This window comes from Phalaenopsis equestris, unplaced genomic scaffold, assembly GCF_001263595.1.
Source record: "Phalaenopsis equestris unplaced genomic scaffold, ASM126359v1 Scaffold000545, whole genome shotgun sequence".
Classification (NCBI taxonomy): domain Eukaryota; kingdom Viridiplantae; phylum Streptophyta; class Magnoliopsida; order Asparagales; family Orchidaceae; genus Phalaenopsis; species Phalaenopsis equestris.
The window spans coordinates 365443-386403 of NW_018164985.1; the positions used below are offsets into that span (position 1 = coordinate 365443).

At 34.5% G+C, this 20961-nt stretch overlaps 2 protein-coding genes across 4 annotated transcripts in view; one reads left to right on the plus strand and one right to left on the minus strand.

Moving 5' to 3' along the window:
• Nucleotides 1–8320: 8320 nt before the first annotated feature.
• On the minus strand, nt 8321–9276 carry LOC110029058 (ESCRT-related protein CHMP1-like). The gene has a single exon (XM_020731170.1). The coding sequence runs from the start codon at nt 9120–9122 to the stop codon at nt 8508–8510; it is 615 nt and encodes a 204-aa protein (XP_020586829.1). The 5' UTR covers nt 9123–9276; the 3' UTR covers nt 8321–8507.
• A 5053-nt stretch (nt 9277–14329) lies between these two features.
• The window catches only part of LOC110029082 (protease Do-like 2, chloroplastic), a 115718-nt gene continuing 109086 nt past the window's right edge, over nt 14330–20961 (plus strand). For 2 of the 3 annotated variants that reach the window (XM_020731205.1, XM_020731207.1), the window contains exons 1-4: nt 14330–14602; nt 14685–14855; nt 16604–16657; nt 17335–17408. In XM_020731205.1, the coding sequence (XP_020586864.1) occupies nt 14441–14602; nt 14685–14855; nt 16604–16657; nt 17335–17408 (461 nt within the window). In that variant the 5' untranslated portion in view covers nt 14330–14440. The remainder of the gene's footprint in view (nt 14603–14684; nt 14856–16603; nt 16658–17334; nt 17409–20961) is intronic. The other variant, XM_020731206.1, reaches the window with a different exon arrangement.

Here is a 20961-nt window from a genome sequence, read left to right on the forward strand (position 1 = left end):
CATATCTACTCAAAAAAAGTTATTCTTTCAATACATGACTATATTCTTCACCATATTTTGCTCATGTTCTCGAGTCTGTTGTTCATCATTTTGTTGTGAGTCGAGTTTTGTTATGGCATCGTTATTTGGGTCATCCAATTTTTTGCTATGTTGTAAAATTGCATATTCATATTTTCATTAATAAAAAAATCTGATTTTTATCAGTGTGAAACCTGTTAATTGGGCTAAACATACTCTTCATGTTCATCATTTGTCTCAATACAAACCCTCACAACCCTTCTCTATCATCCATAGTGACACTTGGAGAACATTAATGCATTAGATGATTTGTCTCGTTTATTGATGACCACACTATAACTAATTGGATATTCCTTAAGAGGGAAAAAATTGAAACTGCACAAATTTTCCTGTCCTTCCATAACATGATTTTCACTCAATTCCAATCTAAAATTCAAATTCTCAAAATTGATATTGCGAAGGAATACTTTATCATTGGATCCTAACTTGCAAAGAACTATACCATCCATGTGAGTTCCTATGTTGAAACTCCTCAACAAAATGGGATAGCTAAGAGGAAGAACATGCATCTTTTTTAGGTAAATAGGTATGAAATGCTCTGTCACAATGTCCAAAAATATTTTTTGAGAGATGTCGTGCTCATTGTAACCTACCTCATTAATAGAGTGCTAACTATGGTTCTTGGATTCAAAGCCCCTCTCAATATTATGAAGAAAAATACCCTCCTGTCAAAGCATTCTAATTTAATCTTCCTTTAAAAATATTTGGTTGTGTTTATTTTGTTCACATTCACCAAACAAAACACACAAAACTTACCCAAAATCCATCAAATGTTTCTTCTTAGGTTATGCTTCTAACAAAAAGGGGTACATGTGTTATTCTCCCATTACAAAAAAATACTATAACTTCGTGGATTTTTCCTTCTTTGATAACCAATCCTATTATCTTAAATTAGATACTCAAAGGACAAATCCAGGTGAATCGGACTCGGAAATCATCTCTAAACACACACACTAACCTGGAGTGATCACCAACTATTCTCATTCCCTCTAGTCATCATGTTTCCTAAGATGCTCTGGTTGAGAACATCTAACCGGAGATTAAAAATAAAGAGCCTCTTTTGTATACTACAAGAAGAAAGAAATCCAATGAAAAGGATAAAGTCTACAAGATTGTCCACAACTAAAGTTGAATTCACCCACCTTTGAGGTTCAAGGGAAGTTGAATCCAACGGAGAAGACAGAGAAAGTTGCACGACATATCCTATCAAGCCCAGAAGTATGTTGCCTATGAGAAGTTATCATAAACTAATAAAAATTTTATATCTAATCTTGACAGTGTGCAGATACCCAAGTCGATTCATGAAGCACTTCAAAGTCAAGAATAAAAAAAGCAGTTGAAGAAGAGATTCAAATGCTTAAGTTAAAATGACACGAGAACCCTTACAAAGCTTCCTCCAAATAAAAGACTAGTCGGATGCAAATGGGTGTTCAATGTTAAGTACAGAGTAGATGCGAGCATTGAGAGAATCAATGCTAGGTTGGTGGCCAAAGGTTTCACTCAGTCTTATGAGATAAACTATCAAGAGACCTCTATTCTAATATGCAAATTAAACATTGTAAAAGTTATTCTCTCCTTAGCAGTTAATAAAGAATGGGACCTGCATCGACTTGATATCCAGAGTGCATTTTTGAATGGAAACATGGAATAATAAGTGTATATGGAAATTCCCCAAGGCTAGAAGATTACTCAAATAAATCTCAGATTTTTAAACTAAAAAAGTAATTTTATGATCTCAAACAATCGCCAAGGCCTTGGTTTTATAAGTTTGGCAATGCTATGAAGTCTAATGGGTACATCCAATATTAAGCAGATCATACATTGTTCATAAAACATATATATGGAGATAAGAAAGCTATAGTCATTGTTTATGTTGTTGATAGGTGATAATGACTAAAAAATTGGAAAGATTAAGGAGGCGCTCGCTAATAAACTGAAATCAATGATCTAGGAGCAATGAGATACTTTATGGGCAAGAAAATGGCCAGGTCCAAGATAAGTATTAGAATATCCCCATGATAGTACATCTTAGATTTATTAAAAGAAACATGAATGCTATCGTGCAAACCTGTTGAGACTCATACAAATTTAAACAAAAAATTACAATACGGGAGAGAAAAGAAATAAGTGGAAAAATGTAGATGACAGAAATTGGAGAGTTCAAACATTAGACCTGTCGCCCCTGACTCTGTCGCCATAGTAAGTCAGCACATGAATAGTCCAAATGAAAAACATTTGGAAATAGTGTACAAAATATTAAGATTTCTTAAGAAGACCCCTGACAGAGGATTATTGTTTAAGGAATCTAACAACATGGATGTAGAGGTTTACAGTAATGCTAGATGGACAGGATAACTCACAGACAGAAAATCCACTATTGGGTATTGTTCCTATTTATGAGGAAATCATGTCACATGGAAGAACAATAAGCAAGCAGTGGTCTCTAGAAACAGTGCAGAATCTGAGTACTGGGCACTTGCTTTAAAAATTTGTGAAGGAATGTGAATTCAAAGGGTAATAAAAGAACTAAGATAATCCACAATTAATTCCATAAAGATGTTTTGTGACATCCAAGTTATTATTAATATTGCAAAGAATCTTGTACAGCATGACCTGACCAAGCACATTAAGATTGATATATTTTATCTCTGAGAAGGTCGATGGAGACGTTATTCGCTTAATCTACATTCCAACTTATCGGCAAGTTACCGATATTTTCACAAAATACCCATATTTTCACAAAATATCTACCTCCAAGCAGCTTCACGGAATTGAGCACCAAGACGGGTCTCTACAACATCTATGATCTAGGTTGAGGGTGATCGGGGAATTATGTGTTTTCTATTTAGATTTATTTTCACTTATTTCTCTAGTATTATGTTTGTATTTCTTTCCTTAGGTGTTTGTTATATCTTTGATAAGTTGTAATTGCAGGAATTATATTTGATCTAGAGTTTACTCTCTCTATAATTAGAGGAGTTGTAATTTAAAGAAGGAATAAGAGAATTTTCTCTCCCGTTTCCTTCAAGCACAATAGAATTGATCTATGAACATCACTGGGTAGAGTGTGCTTAAAAAAATGGATAGGAAGGTCTGGATGGATAATGTGATAGGTGATAAGAGAGAAACCCGCGGGAGGGAGAGAGGAGAGAGGAACATAGAAGATGAGGAGGCCTTCTTTCAAACAATTTTCTTTGAAGCAATTACATACCCAGCACTTCAAACATTGCTATTTACAAAAACTAAGACTTGCTTGCATCATTTTTTAAAAGACTCAAAAATCAACATTAAAAAAAATAATCCCCTGCATTTACTTTGCACCCAATCAAAAACACTAAAATATTTCATATAAACTAAATTTTAAATAAATGGTATTCATTTTACTCTCCCTTTTTAAGCAAATCACACGGCAAGTTAGACTACATAAATTTTAGAGCATTATTAATGCATAAACTTTTTATTTAAATTGGAGAAATAAACTTCCATTGTCTGATAATATATTTGAGCAAATAGACCCAATTACTTTTAAAAATCAACAGGAATCCTAAGAATTGGAGTAGCCTCAAATATATAAGGGGGCTAACTCAAAAGATTACAACAATAATGGTAAGAAAAAAGACTGGATTATTCAAATACATAATAATTGTGTGATATGTAAATTTCCCTATGTAAAATGGCCCACTTTATTTTTTTGCAATACCAAATAGATGCCTTAGTTGATTATTCTTTGATGAAATACTCAGATATGTGTTTTCAGAAGTGATTGTTTCGGTCAGATTTGCAAGTTAACTTCAGAAAAGTATATTGGAAAAAATGGGCATGCAACTTTTCTTTTCCATTGCTTATCATCCACAAATAAATATATAAAATAAAAAGTAGCAAATCAAATTTTATGATATTTGCTGCAATGTCTAATTGGATATCATACACTAAATTATTATTTAACACTAAATATGGTTAAACATGGATATAACTCATTCGGTCGTAAATCAACAGACATGAGTTCAGTCTAATCAATGAATATCGACCTAGAAGCTTATAGGTTCAAATGAATCATTCATAGCATAAATGTAATTATTTGCAAAATATTTTATAAACTATATCTTATTCATACAAAAGAGTGTTTGTCAACAACTAACAATTAATTATAATAATTACAAGCCTACTACCGATAAACACTGATGATACATATCAAAGATATCGAATCAGAAGGAAGAAGAGACGTTCAGGTGTGTATAACGGATTTATTTGGCGGAGCTTGGAAAATATCAACATCAACAACTAAGGGAGAATTGATTAGAACCTTAAAATTTAGTCATCCAAAATAAAAAATATTTGCGTGTCGTCAAACTTTCATATTTTGATTTGTACTATAATCAATTGCAAGAATTGCATTTAAACTTTTGTAAATGTTCTATTTAAGTTTACAGTTTTTGTGAGCTATAACAAAGATTCACAAATCTTAATGGGTGTCAAAAGAGGCAAACTTTGCATTCTTCATTAGCAATCCTCTCAAAAGTGGTCCTGTGAACTAAATTTATATTCCAACAGTAATGATAATGGCTGGGTAAGAGGATTCCAAAATTAGATAATCAATGAAAATTTTGCATAATGAGAATATTTCTAGTAGTTATTAGGGCTCTTTCATTTATAAACATGGTGGTCATTATAAAGAAGGGGATGTCTTGATATGAAGAAGAGAATAAAATTGAATATTCACGCTACACGTAGCAATATGACAACCAAAAAATTTTCCAAAGATGAAATATTGTGCAAGGATGTAATTATGAAAGTGAACTTGTTCTTATTTTGCACCCAACCATGAAAGGATTTCAGCTTATGTAACCAAAAAAGGGGCATCAATGAGAACAATCCAAATGGATTGTTGTATGCTCTGTCGTTGATTTTGCCAAGCATAAGATAGTGTAGAGTACCTAAGAGGCTTTATTTTATACCCAAGGCACGTATGAGATAATTTCCTATGTAATATGTGGACTGTTCAAATGATGAAAGTAATTTTCAGCTTGGGTGCTAACCATGGATTTTCAGTAAGAAGGTCCCATAAGAATGCCCCAAAAACCTTGTATATCATTTTCAGATAACAACGTAGTTGTTCACTGCAAACAAAGGATTTCCTCATGGTTGTCTTATAACTTATAACAACTATAATAGGAAAGAAATGATAATTAATCAAAAAAAAAACTCAAAATCCCGCAGGTTTTCAGCCAGTCCATTCACAATCATCAAGTCCAACAGTTCAAGCTCAGTTGGACCAACAGAAATGGGTAGGTCTCAAGTGAATAAATCAAAATTTATTGAACCTAACTAACAACCTCAGTCGCAACAACCTTAGGCAAGCTCCAGGAGGGGTATGTCAAGCATGTGTGAAGTTGATTAACAAGTTTAGAGTTAACGTGGTTTCCAATAATCAAGTTTCAAAATATTACATAACCAAATAAGTTGGCAAAGTCTAATTGATCAAGTTCATAATGAATGATTGGAAAAACTCCAATGTGAACGACCCCTAAAAAGGAATAGGAGAGTTTCCAATAAGAAATGAGAACTCGGAAAGGATAAAATCGTTTCTAAGAGTTCAAAGTGATTTTAGCTTAATATGGCCCAGTAAAACATCAAGTTTCCTTGCAAAATTCAACTGATCAAGCTCAGCCAAAAAAGTTGGGGTAAACTAATTGACCAACCCTATAAAATACTTTAGATAAGTACAAAAGATTTTCTAACAATACAAAATGAGATTCAAGTGATATTTTTAACTCAATGTAGGAATACAGAAAAGAAATACACAAGCTTGACAGCTTAATGTGCTTTAAAATATCTATTAAAAAAAAAACTTGGTGCTTGATCTACATTTTCAGGGATCATGCATGCACTTCATTTTGTACATTTCATCACAATGTACACACTATATCCTTCATCACCGATCCAATGGATTCTCAAAACTCAAAGTCAATCCAATTGAGACTAAATTGAATTTGGAAAAAAATAGGTGGAACAGCCATGTCAAATCAATATCAAGAAACTCCATATGAGCTTAAAATAATCAAGGGACCAATGATATTAAGGAGGATATTAACTCATGCTGGATGGTCAAAAATAAAAAATTCAAGAATGATTTCACTCAAATCAGCAAATTGAGCCTTGGCCATTTCAAATTAACGTTAACAGATTCCAGATAAGCTCAAAATAAGCAAGAAACCAATGATATCAACATAGGACATCAACACATGCCAGATGGTCAAAAAATATAAAAAAATCCATGCCTGATTTTCACCCGTATCAGCAATTTCAAACTTTGGGGTTTATTCATGTTTTAAAAAAATCAAACTTAGCAGAAAAAATCAGTTAATTCAAGTAAGACTTGCAGTCACTATTCAAGGAGATTATGGATAAGTGAAAGCTAACTCCAAAATCAATCCAAACAACAAAAAAAAAATCCTAGAAGAAAAGGCTGGCAAATCAAGGAGTAGGAAATCAAAAGAACCCTGTCACTCACGTAACTAGCCTTTAAGATCAATGAAATCAAATTGAACATTCCCATTCAATTAGCATTAGTCTTTCTTCACATTCCTCTTCCACTCACCTCCAGAACCTCTCAACTCTAACCCAAGACAAAGCAAAGCCTGGTCAATCCTTGTCTTTTACTCACTAGGATCAACCAGAGAAGAATTTCAACAATAATGTCATTATTGTCGCTAACTCCAATCTCCAACGAGAAACCAAGACAATACAATTATTGTTTGATCTTCGCTTTTGTGTCTAACAATGATTCTATTTACTGTTATTGGTTGAATTCAAAGAAAAACAAAGATAAGCAGCATAAATACAAGGAGAAGTCGCAATTTCATGAAAGCAAAGGTTACATAATTTCTTAGTGATTCCATAGTATATCACATCATTATTCTGAATCAATTTAATATCATAATATGGCAATACAATAATATTTTGGTTTCATTGATTCTAGATCAATCAGGCATCACGATAATATTTATCGGCTAAGCTTAAAGTATGGAATTAGTCCACGAACTACTAAAGTACAATAGCATATGTGAATATCCTAATTTTCTCAACAAGTAATTTGCAACCCAATAAGCCAAAAGGATATCCTTTTAAGAGTCCAATGAGTTTTCCTAGCTCTTTCTCATGTTCAATATCATCAAACATTCTCTCAACATATTCCTTCGAGGCCTTGCGCTTTTTAGTATGTATCTTCATATTCTAAGTGAAGTAATCCACCCGAGTGCAAATGAAGTATTTATACTGATCCAAATCAAAATAAAGTCAACAATTTATTGAAATGAGAAGATCACAGAAGCAGGAAGGTGCAACTCTACAATTGATTGCAAAAAAAAAATTCATCGCTTTTTAAATGATCAAAGGGATCACATTCAATTTCAAAGCTCGATTGAAGTATAGCCAAATAGAACTGTGGTAGCGGTCTGAAAAGCAAAGCTGCCAGCAAGCTATCCCAAACGGACCTTAAACTCATGTGACTCCACATCAGTAGTCTGCTATCTACCTCGAAAGCCACACAACCAATCCTCCAAATGCTCATTAACATGGCCACTATGACAATTTATATCAAATTTGCATAGTAGATTGATAGGAAACTCGTTGAAAAACATCTTAGAAAGCTAAGAAAAATAGGAATATATTTATGAGGCTTGGCAAAAGAAAGTTGGGACAGAAGTTAGCGAGAGGATTTGATGGATTCAATATATAGGACATGAAGTAACACCAAGTGACTCAACACAAAAAGCTTATCAAAAGAAAGCCGATATGAGTTGATGGCATGAAAGAAACACTAAAGATGATGGTCAAGCCCAACATAAGGAGAAAATAATGAAGTCGCCATGGGGAAACCCTAACAGATCAAGTCAATATAATTAAAACCAATATAGAATCTTATTTAAAGCTACCCATGCATAAAAAGAGAAGCAAAAAAATTAATGCAAGAGTAAATAAATAAACAAATAGAAGACAAAAATAAAAAGTTTTGTGAAATTTGTATATACAACTACATTCATTGATAATAAAAAAAAAAGAAACATACAAGCATATTCATTATGCATAAATTACCAGTATGTAACACATGACCCAAGGCAGGTTAAGCAACTTAAAGGAGAGAAATTCAAGCCAAGCCGCAGCTGCACTAACGTAAAGCAAACAAAGTTTTCCAAGGAGAGATATTTTTTCTGTCCAAATTTCATAATTATACAATGCCAAATCATTAAACAGACTTCTTTCCATCGAAATCACAAAATAATAAAGTAAAAATTCAGGTATAATAGGCGACGCCTGGTTATGCACATAAGGAGACAATAAAAAGCGAATAGCTATCATCTCGAAAGGTTAACAAGCAAGCCAGTATGGTATAAACCTTAAAGAAAACATAGCAAATTCATAATCTTCATCTAACCCCTGGACTTAAGCTCTGCAAGGCGCCTGGAGAGATCGTCCTCATCAACCTTCTCCTTCTCCTTGTTGGAGGAAATGGCATGCGCAGCGGCTTGGGGTAGGCCAACCGACACCTCGAGGCCGTAATCATCAGCAACCTGCTGCATAAGACTGTTGACCTCGGTCTCAGGAGTAGAAAGGCTGGTAGATCCAGCCATGGCACCCTCCATGAACTCAGCCTGAACCTCCATGTTGACGAACTGGCGCTCAAACTGATCCATTGTCTCCGACATCTTCTGAAGATTGCCAGTGGCGAGGGCTGAATCGAGGGACTTAACGATGGAACCCATGGACTTTCCAATGACCTGCATCTTCGCCTGGGTTTCGAGGCGCGCGACGACGGCGTCGAGGCGGGAGGCTAGTCGAAGGTAATTCATCTGCTCGCTGCGCTTGCGGATTGAGTTCTCCGCGTAGATTCTCGCACCATCCATGTTTCCCTTCTCGATCGCCTTTTTCACCTTAAGCTTCTCCGCTTTTTCCTCTTTCTCGCACTTGCGCGATTGCCGCTGAAGGCTTTTCGCCGTGAACTTGAGTTCCATGATCTGGTTCATCAGCTTCTCCGAGTTCCCCATACCAAACGTTTTTTTTTTTCTGAAACAACTTTTCGGCTGAGGCGAGAAAGAAGAATTTCGTGGGAAAAAGAGTGTACAAGGAGAAAGATTAGGGTTCCGATGAGGGGAAAGCAAGAGATTGCGGTGCTTAGGGAAGAGGGGTTGAAAACTTACAGGTTACCTGTAAAAAATATTAACTCAAAAGTATTGATGCATCAGTACTCCAATGAGGGGGTGCCACGTATCATTGGAGTACTGATGCATCAGTACTCCTGAGATAATATTTTTTCGGTTACCTAACCAACTCAAGTAGAAGAGGGTGGAATTTTCTTCGAAATTAATTGGAGCATTTACATACATAACCCCTAACTTCCATGTATTTACATATCCAACTCATACTTTAATTTTAACTTCGATACCATCCAAATATTTTATATCATTTCATGAATATCTATATTTTAACTTTTAAATGATGATATATATCTTTTTTATATGTATATATAAAGTGATATACGTAAAACATTAAATAAATATGAATTAAGAGGTATCGTGTAATCTTCCAAGAGCAATAAGATGACCTGAATAGCGAGATAGCGAGAAGAAATTCTTAAATTTATCTCACAATCGGATTTACTGTATCTAGATCTAATTTGTGAAGAAATGACGGATCATGAAAATTTTGGATTTAACGGAAAGTCGTGTTTTATTTATTTATTTATTTATTTAATGTTTTGCTGCATTTATGATAAATTCATGACTAAATTCTCCTTAAATTATGCTACCAAACATCGCCTGAATTATGATATTAAGGCAATTTGGTTAGTATCGTGTCTATAGGTTTTTTTTTAAGAAGATTACAATAATTTAATCATAATTATGCAACTCAAAATTTTCTGGTTGGAAAATTTAGTTCTCGACTAATTAATATGCTAAAATGGCCTATATTAGTGCTTTCTTTTTAATATATTTTTAAAAAAAAATTAATATCATTATTATCATTTTTTTAAAATAATATTTTTTTTATTTTTAAATGCTTAGCAAAGCAAGCTAAAAAAATTAATCTCATTTGATAGAAATTTTTGAGAAATAATAAGAAATTGATAGCCGAATAATAATGTGCCTAAGATTCGAAAATTCAAGTTGTTAAAAAGTTGTCATTCATATTTTAAGAGTCTTGGATATGATTTAAGGTGATTGTAACATATAAGGAATTAATATTTCACATATTTCAAAATAAATGTAAAAATGTTAAGACCATCTAATCTTGTATTGCAAGGGTTGATTAGAGTGTTGCAGTAGGTATATAAGTTTTGCTCGTCATGGGGAAAAAATATGACGTCCGGACAGCAGACGCGATACACCGGACGGAGCAGATGAGAAAAAAAAATCACCCCCAGTGTATTATGTTCATTGTTCGAACGGAGCTAGCGACCGAACTCTGGACGTAACTTGTGTCTGAAATCCGGACGCAATATTTTATCCATCATGGGAATAACCCTTCAGATATTTGTACGATTATTTGACAAGGAGAGCAAGGGGGGAAGCTGACCAATTATTAGTGATACATTAGGCTTTAAAGTTATTCGGTTTTAAGTAATATATTAAGATTGTGGAATTCAGTGGAGATTTAGCCATTTAGGACATGGCTCCACTTTGAAGTTTACTTTAAGAGGTGTTAAGAGATGTATTGTGGAAAAAAAAAAAATTTAGTTGAGGTTTCTTATGAGAATTAAAAAGATTTAAGATTGTGTAAGGTATTGATGATTTAAGTGAATCTCAAACTTATTTTGTTGAGGGGTTGTTATAATAGTTATAGATATAAACAAGCAGTGTGTGAACGAGCTCAATGTTTTTTGTGTTCAGCTTGTTTAGAAGTCCTTTTTTTTTTTCAAGTTACTTGTGTTCCATTTATGTTCAACTCAATTTGAATTATTTTGTTTGTTTGCGACCCATTTTCAGCTTTATTTTAGCTAGAATAATTTAAATTTTATTATTTTTAAAATAAAGCATCAATATTATAAAAAGTTTTTATTAATTATTATTCATTTTATTGTTTAAAGTATTTGAGCCAAAATGGACAGAACACGATTTGGCAAAAGTTCATTCTCGTTAAGTTCTTTAATAAATGTAACTCAACGTAATTGTTCTTGTATGACTCACTTATTTACTGAATGAATTGAACACGAGTTTGTTGAGTATTGTGGAGCCCGATCCACTATTTTCTATTTGGCAGTTTCGTGCAACTTTGTAATGAATTGAAATTATTTATTTTTTCCTAGTTTTAGTTGTATGTCTGAATCTCTCCTTACTGATTGATCTCTCCCCTTCCTTTTCTGATTTTGTGAATTAAGGCAAGTAGCCTTAATTTCTTTTTGACCCGAATGAGAATAAAATCACTTGCGATTTCAAAGGAGTGCATCACAAGGGGTTTCAGTGCTTCATAGTCCTTCTTCAACGTTGGCTCAAAGGTGAAGAGTTACGGGAAGAAGGAATCGCCTACAACAACCATCCCTTGGTTTTCTTCAGCGTGTTGCTCACAGGAAGAGAAATTGCATATTGTTGCTCTGTTCTTCTTCGGTGGCTCACGAGTAGAGAGAGAGGAAGAGAGAGAGTTTTCTTCTTCAGTAGTTAATGTGTTTGACTGTGTAATTCTTCAAACAATAAGATCCTCTGCAGCTCCGCGGACATAGACAAATTGTCAAACCACATAAATCTTTATGTGTTACTGTTTTGCGATTTTCTCATTCCATTTTCTTTTTATTTTCGTCATTTTTCCACAATAATTGATATCAGAGCCAAGGTTCAGGTCTGAGAAAAACGATGGTTGGAGACAAAGTGAAAGTATTAGGGATCGAGAAGTTTAATGGCATTTATTTTGGTTATAGAATGATGTCGATAGAGGACTATCTCTATGAGAAGAAACTTCATCTTCCGTTATTGGAAATGAAACCGAAAAAATGGATGAGACTGAATGGAATTGTTAGATCAACAAGTTCCAGGGGTTATTCGATTAACTCTGTCGAGATCCATAGCACACAACTTCATCAAGGAAATGACAACTGCATATCTCATGATAGCTTTGTCAGGTATGTATGAAAAGCCATCAGCGAATAACAAGTTACACATAATGAAAATGTTTTTCAACTTAAAGATGACGGATTGTATGTCCGTTGCACATCTAAATGATTTTTAGACTATCACAGATCAATTATCGACAATTAAAATTGAATTTAATGATGAGATACGTGCACTGATATTGTTGGTTTTATTGCAAAATAGCTGTAAAATCATAAGGATGGGTGTTAGTAATTCTGTTGGTAAATATAAGCTGAAATATGATGATATTTGTGATTTGGTCTTGGCTAAGGAGCTGCACATGAAGGATTCTGGCGAGATCTCTGGTTTGAGTTCAGCACTGAATGTTGATTATAGAGGGAGATCACAAGAAAATAACGCAAAAAAAGGAAGATCAAAATCAAAGCACGGAGGCAAGAGAAAGTCAAGGCATGATCAACAAAAAACTTGTTGGAATTTTGACAAAGCATGACGCATGAAGAAGAACTACAAAAATCTCAAGAAGACAAAGAACGTCAGTGCTAATGTTTTAACTGAAGAAGTACAAGATACATTATTGCTCGCAATTCATAGTTCAGTGGATGACTAAATACTAGATTCATGGGCTTCATTTCATACATCTTTCAAGCAGGAGTTAATGTGGAATTATGTTGTATGTGACTTTGGGAGGGTATATCCGGCTGATGGAGAACCTTTAAACGTGTTGAGGATGGGATACATTGAGATAACACTTTATAAGAAAAGCAAAAATGGACTTGTAAAAGGTCAGACACACTCCTGAGTTGAAGAAAAACCTCATTTATATTGGGCAGCTCATTTAGTGTAGTCATTTAGCAATGTTCTTAGATAACACTTATAAGGTCATAAAAGGGGCACTGATAATGGCTCGGGGTAAGAAAATTGGTACTCTATATTTAACTACTGGCTTAATTAACAATGTTGATATTACTGTTACAAAGAGCACAACAGATTTGTGGCATTGTAGGCTTTGCCGCGTGAGTCAGAGGGGTAGAAAGAACTTCAGTTCAGAAGCAAGCTATCAAAACTGAAGTTAATTGATCTTAGCATACATGAGGGTTGCATTATGAGGAAACAGAAGAAGATCAATGTCTTGAAAGGTGGCTGAGCACCAAAAGAAGGAAAATTGTAACTTGTACACATAGATTTGTTGGGACTTTCTCTGGTGGCATCTTTTGGAGGGTCTCGTTACTATCTCAAATTCATTAATGAACATAGAATGTCAAAATTGAAATTGAGTGTTTTTTTGAATTGAAGAGAAGAATAACACTGAAACTCTGTTTCTTCTCAATTTCAACATTGTTCTGAATTGAAGACTCGGCGTCAACTTTTGGCTTCTATTGCCACCAACCATTGTAGAACACCACTCATCGATTGGCGCTGCTCGCCTTCGTTGGCCACCCTATTCGTGACTTTATATTTGAAATACGACCATAACACATAACTCCGTATTGAAGAATTAACAAAATATTTAATGTATTTTTTCTAGACTTCTATTGTTTTACATGCGTTGTATAATAACAAGTGTTATAACAAATATAAAATCATAACCCTGCAATCTCAATCGTGAGAAAATGATACATCTTTGTAATTACAAACATATAATGGATAACTTTAACTTGTCTAGTCCAAGTGATTTTTTCTCTTTATGAGTTTTTTTACTTAAAAAATATTGATACCTTCTCGTACTACTATTCAATTATCTACATGTGTAATATTTCATGTGACACTAAGATATTAATTTATCACTCTACTGTCACGAATTTTTCGACACGCAACAAGTGTATTAATGATGTTAGACTTGACTACTTCGACTTATTAGATTCATTTCATCTAGATATACACAAATTTAACTATGAGTTTATTGAAAATAAAGTTTAGATGGGCTCAAAGTTTATTTTGTAAGTTTAATTCACATATATGATATCTCCTCAATGTGTATTAATTATATTAAATATAATTTAATTTTCAATGAGAGACTTGATTCATTTTGAGGATAAAATTTAAATAAATACTAAAAAAAAAAGAAATTCATTATGAGATGGAGTGCTTCTTTTTGTTGTATTATTTTTTTCAACCTCTTTTTGTTTTTGTTTTTTTTTGGCTTTATTTATGCAAACAATATCACCGAGCAAAATAAGGATAAGGAGAGCTGCCCAACACAGATCCGGCTGCCACTTTCTTCCTCGGAGGCCCTGGGGTTCTCTTCCTTCTCTCCATTCTTCTTTATCTGTGTGATAGTGACCATGACCGCAGTTCTAGCCCCTCCTTCGTGCTCCTCTCCTGCCCTGAACCTCTATGCCTCCCTGTCACGAGCAGCGGTCCCCTTCTTCTCCTTTTATGACAATCGGCCCCACTCTAGACGTCATTTTTTCTACCGGCGCCCCTTTGGCCGGGGGATAGGAGCGGTAATCGAAACATATTATACGAGACTTGTCGCTGCATTACTTCTGTCCTTTAAGTTAGAATTTATGAACTCTTTGATTGCAGGTAGAGATTCTATCTCAAAAGAGGTATCCTGATCCGGGAAAGGATAAGAGAACTTACCTTCCACCTGATGGTGGTCGGGGGGAGTCAGGGAAGTCGAGCTCAGCTGCTTTCAGGTCATACGAACTACAAAAGAAGGACAGGGGGTTCATTTTCGATCTCAAGGAACAACAGGTATGTTCTGTTTCCGTCTTATTTGTTGAGATTTTATTTTCATTTTTACCATCGTTTATTTTAAAACCAATGCGCCTTCTCAGCTTGTCGCGCTTGCTCTGAAAACCGTAGTTATTTTTGAGTTTTCTTGAATATTGCATCACTGAGCTCATCTTCGTGAAGCTGAGTGGCACCTGTTGTGAGGGTTGCACTATGCGATCGCATATTATTTAGTTCGAATTGGAGTTAATCTAACCTTTAAAAAATGATATCTATATCTGCCACTTTATGCTAGCTTTTGCTGTTGGCACATATTCCTGATGTTTCTGTATGTTTGCTCACAGGCTATTTTCATGATGCCTAAGTTTTGTATGAACGCAGACCAGAAAAAAAATTGTTTTTATGTTTATTTTTTCCAATACGAAAATTTATGCTAGAAATCTTGTATTCGAGAGTTCTTAAGGCATTCAACATATTTTTTTGAAAATTACATTAATTTTGCCAGCATAAAGATATATTTCAGACCAGCATTAATGTGTTTCACAGTATTGAGTTACAGTGATTAACATTGTTGAATGCCTACTTTGTTGGTTTAATAACCATCCATTTGAGCTTCCATGATTATGCGCCATTCTATGTCTGATTTCTCTTTGTTATTCAAGTATGAAAGGGTTTGGTGCTTAATATTTTGTGAAAAACTACATAATGATTGATTTTTTTTTTAATGAAACCCCATGTTCATTCTTGGAAAGGGTTAAAGTTAATACTTACTATTTTGTGAAGAATTATTTAATGGCTAATCTTTTATGAAACACCATATTCATCATTTTCATTTTTGTCGGTCTTATTCGAATTACTTGATGTCAGCTTTACGATATATCATTCTCCGTTTGTTCTTGTTGAATTTTGCATATTATTCGTTAAACCTTTTATTCAAAGATTCTTTTGCACTACTTTATTCATGTTATGTTTGTTCTACCCTTCTTTTGTGATGCTATGAAAATAATTTTAGCTACCCATCTTATGGGTGCTTTTCGCTCGTTACCGTGCATATCCAAACTAAGGGAGTGGCCTGAGTAAAACTTCCTCAAAAATTTGTTTTAATTGGAATGTTAGTGTTTGGGAAACTAAAAGAGAAGGGAATGTTTGTAAAATATCATGTATATTTTTTTTCTCACCTTGAACAGTCTGTGTTAAGTTTTCTCAGCGTTATTTTTTTACTGTTATAGAATATGGATGAAGTCATGCTGCGTGAAATTCTAAACTGAAGTTAAATATTGATGAATTTACCATGAAGATGATCAAATGTGAATACTAAATACTCCATCAAATTATGTTAGGACCAATTTCATTAATGCAATTCTCTAACCACTTTTGTAATGCTGGAAACTATTTCTTTTTTAAATTTGTCTAGATGGGTTTGGAAGTGTTGATTGCGTTCTTTTATTTCTCATCGTCATAGTCATCAAAATACTGCCACTAACTTTATGCTATTTATGAATCAATTTAACGAGGGTTCTACAGAAGGATCTAAATATATTCTATAACTTTCCTGTGCTTGTTAAAAAGAGAATATGTTGAGAATTTATGTTATAATTAAATAATAGTTGAATGTTTTTAATCAAACCACATTCTCACCTGCTGCTGCAAATAATATCTGTATTTTATATCTTCATGACGTTTAGAGTAATTCTAGTTTAGTTTTAACTTTACTAAAGAACTAAATATATGTTGAAAGATTCCTACTAAGAACCAACTTGGTTAATCAGGTCAATGACATAGGAGATTTTCAAGATTCCACTTTTCTTAATGCTGTTGTGAAGGTACGCTGCTGCTTAGATTAATTTCAGGGCATTTACATACATGCCACACAATTCTTATGTATTTGCATATCTAACACCTAAATATTCATATTTACATGCATACCACTCAAATCTTTAGCATCATATAAAAAGAACCACCATCATTGTCTTTTAAAATTGAAATACAAATTTTCATACATAGGTTTATGACTCCAAGGTGATATAGGTGTAAATGTCAAACTTTAGGTGTTAAATATATAAATAAGTAAGAATTGTGTATTATGTATGTAAATTTACCTTAAAATTTTTTTGGCAATTTGATGGTAACGATAACACACTGTCTGCAGCCTGAGAGTATTTTTTTTGGGCAACTTGATGGTAACTATGCAATGTTTACCCAATTTATATGCAGAGATTCAGGTTGATTATGAGTGCATGTAATGTGGATAATATGCTCGCATGTTGTCACAACCATGCTTCAATGTTTGTTACTGAATGATAACCCTACATTTTGTATCAGTTAGTAATATTTTTATAGCCCTCTATGTTTCACATACATGCAATATCTGAAGGATTTTCAGATGGCTGATTTTATTTATTTTTTTGGCTGTTTTGTAAGCAGAAATGGTTTGTTAGGGTTGTAACTGAAGCTGGAACGAACTTTTACTATTTATACTAAATTGTTGTATTATCATTAGGTTTATTGTACTCATACTGAACCTGATTATTCACTTCCTTGGCAAAAACAAAGGCAATATACCAGTACAGGAAGGTTTGTTTTAATTCATTTTTCTACTTTTTCTTGCTCATTTTCATTTTTATCATGTAATTAGTTATAGCATTTGTTCTTCCCGACAACTAGACCCACTGATCTCTCCACTATTCACACCCAGTTCTAAAAAATAGTATTCTCAACAACTTGGGGCATGATGGGAGGTGTAAACTCGGACATGGAATATGTAAATACTGTAAGTAGAAGTGTAAATACATTGTGCTTTAAGACAAGAATTCCACCTATTTAATGATGTTATAAAAAAAACCTGAATCAAGCTTGTTTCCTTGTATAGTAATCTATATACAACAAGAATTAAATGTAGTCATCATCAGTCTTATCTCAATTATTTGTGGTTGGCACTATGAATTCTCATTGTTGAAGGAAAAAAAGATGTGATACTTGGGTACTTTTCTCGCATATGAGATTTCACATGAGAAGATGGGAAAATATATACTGTGAAGTAGGACCAATAAATTTTATCTAAATCTGTGTAAGTTATCCATGAGAAGTTTTATTATTAAAGTTAAGTCAAGTTGAGAATCTTAGTTGATTAACCTCTTAAAGGGACTAAACTTCCTTAGGTTAACTACTACACTCGGCACCTTCAAGAGATGCTCTCGATTATTGATTAATGCTCATGCATTCATTTGTGTGGGTTAACATCAAGGAAGATTATGATTCAAGTATTATTATTTTCATAAGATAATCTATATTCTGAATTTATTTACTCCACAAGGTGGATGATGATGATCGTAAATAGATGAGATAATTGTCTTTTTGACTTTAAATACTTATGAGATAACAATCATTGAAGCTTCAAAGATTTAAAAAGTAATACAATGGGCTTCAAAGATGATGGGCAAGGGTAAAAAATTCAGGAAAAATATAGAAATAAATTTGTTAGGATTTCATAAATCTATCACACAGGTTATCAAAATTGAAGTCATTTAGCTATGACGTTTGTTTGCACAACCCTGCTTTGAGACATTTTATTAGTAATCATGAGCTTTTGGTTGCTCTGATGCTAATTTTATGTATTATTCCGATGATATCTATAGTTTTACATGCCCAAATCATCTAAAGCTTATTTTCAATAGCCTTCTTGTAGGCCTTTTTTTCTAATATATTAACTACTTAATTTTTTTTCTGTAGTTTTGTCACACACTAACTTGATATTCTCATTTTTACTAATTTAGATATTGATGACTTTTTTACCGCCCAACATTTAGATCCATATTAAAGTATCAATCTAATTGCATTTTTAAAAAATTTACTTTCTATACAATATTCTCGTAAGTATAAAACTCTTGATGCACTTCATTTTATTTATATAATCCTAATTGCTATTAGAGTTAACCCAAATAATGCTTGGCTGCTTTCCTGGCTGAGCTGGACCGATTCAACTGGGGGTTTAGCTGGCCTGGACTTAGGGCCAGCTGACAATAGGAAAGAGGGCTACCACTCAAATAGGAAGGGGTATAACCTTTCCAAGCTATCTACTAGTATTTATGTATGTTTTTTGTTTTAGGATCATTTTTTACTGTGTTTTTTGTCAGGAAAGTTGTCGACATCCTCTATTTTCCTTCTTAAAGTTGTATACGAGGAAGAGTGGTGCTCTGGGTGTATCTCGCTCCGAGGTGGTGATTATTCTTGACTTTTCCATTCCCCACAACCTGCAACTCCCCTTCTGTAGTCGCTAGCTAGCCTTTTGTGCCTGTTCGTTCGCAGTCCACTTCGCTGCCAACTTCTAGATCAGTCTCCATCTATCGCTGACCCGTCTCCCACTCCTTGCTGCCACCTACAACCCGCACCTACTGCTTTAATCGCCAACTTCCCCATTCAATCCGTACCTACCCTCTTTTCTGTCACCTAATGCCATCCCATCGAACAACAGATTTGCCACAACCCGTTTCCAACTTTCCCACCCTTTCAGCCTATCTTTCTTGCTGTTGTCACACCCCACATCGACCCTCCTTCCACCACCGCAACCTCTCAACTAACTAACCAACCAACTACTGTCCAGTCGACATTCATCGCTTTCGTCATCAACTTAGGGTGTCGTTGTGTTTGTTGTTATTTATTTTCTATTTTCAAGAGTCTCGATTGTAACTCATCTGAATTTCAACAACAAGATTTGCATTTCCTTGTGGTTTAGGTTAACTTTGGTATCAATAGGTGTTAGAGCTAGCCTAATTTTACTCATATTCTAGGGTTTCCTAGCATCCGCCATAACTAAACCATCTCCACCAAAATTTTTTCTTTCCACCAAATACCCTTTCCACTCTCACAAATACCAAACCCTAACCATGCCACCAAGGTGATATGAGCCAGAGCCTACCTGTGAAGAGATACAACGAGAGTCCCATCATCTTCAGTCAAGGATCACGTAGATTGTTGATGGAACCTAGGGGGAGATTACCCTCTATCATGATATGGAGAGTTGAAGGGGAGAAAAGGACGAAGATCTAAATTTCTTCCATAAGGATGACTTCGGTGATAAGGAAGATAGACCTCGACACTTTGAAATTCATTATCAGAGGAGGTCGACAGAGGAGGCAACATATGGAGGATATAAAGATTTCACTGTACAAATGGATCTATCGAAGTTTCGATGGAGGTATTGATCCAGACGATTTCCTCGAATGACTTCAGTCAGTTGAGAGGATCTTTGAGTATAAAGATGTGCCAGAAGATAATAGGGTAAAAGTTGCAGCCATCAAACTAAGAAAGACTGCCTCTTTGTGATGGAAAAACTTACAGAGGCAGCAAAAGAGAGAATATAATGATTAAATTACTGCATGAGAAAAGATGAGAAAGGAGATGCAGAGAAAATACCTTCCTCATTACTGTGAGAATATATTTTTGTAACTCCATCGCCTACAACAAAGACACCTATCAATGGAGGAGTTTAGACATAATTTGACCACTTGCAAATGAATTGTGAGTTGGTCGAGCCAGAGTAACATACCATAGCTCAATATATGGGGTGTTTGAAGACTGTTATCAGCAATGTTGTGCAATTGCAAACTTATTAGTCAATTTGAGATGTCTAGATCTTAGCATTGAAAGTTAAGAGACAACACAGAACAGAGCAGCCAACCACCATCATTCAGACAACCATCGATAATGAGAGACATCAACAGGAGTATGCCTCCGGGAGTTGAGAAGACGGATCGTGATAAGGACAGAGCCACTCAGAGCGAGAAGAAACTTGAGAAGAGCAACGCATTTGCTACAGTTCCAACCCGAAAGTGCTGCAGATGCCATGGATTTGGGCACTTCGCCTCCAGTTACCCGACGAGTGGGCATGTTGCAGTGGAGGAGGTTAACGATGAGGAGGAAGCTGAAGAACAAATTGAGGTGTACCATTTTTCACCAGACGAGGGTGAGATGCTTGTGGTTCGACAGATCCTACAGACTGAGGATACAAGGGGGTCACATTGGCTTCGTCGTAACATATTTTACACCCTTTGCATTGTGAAAGCAAAGATTGACAGTCTCATTATTGATGGTGGGAGCAACAAGAACGAGGCGTCTATATAGATTGTGG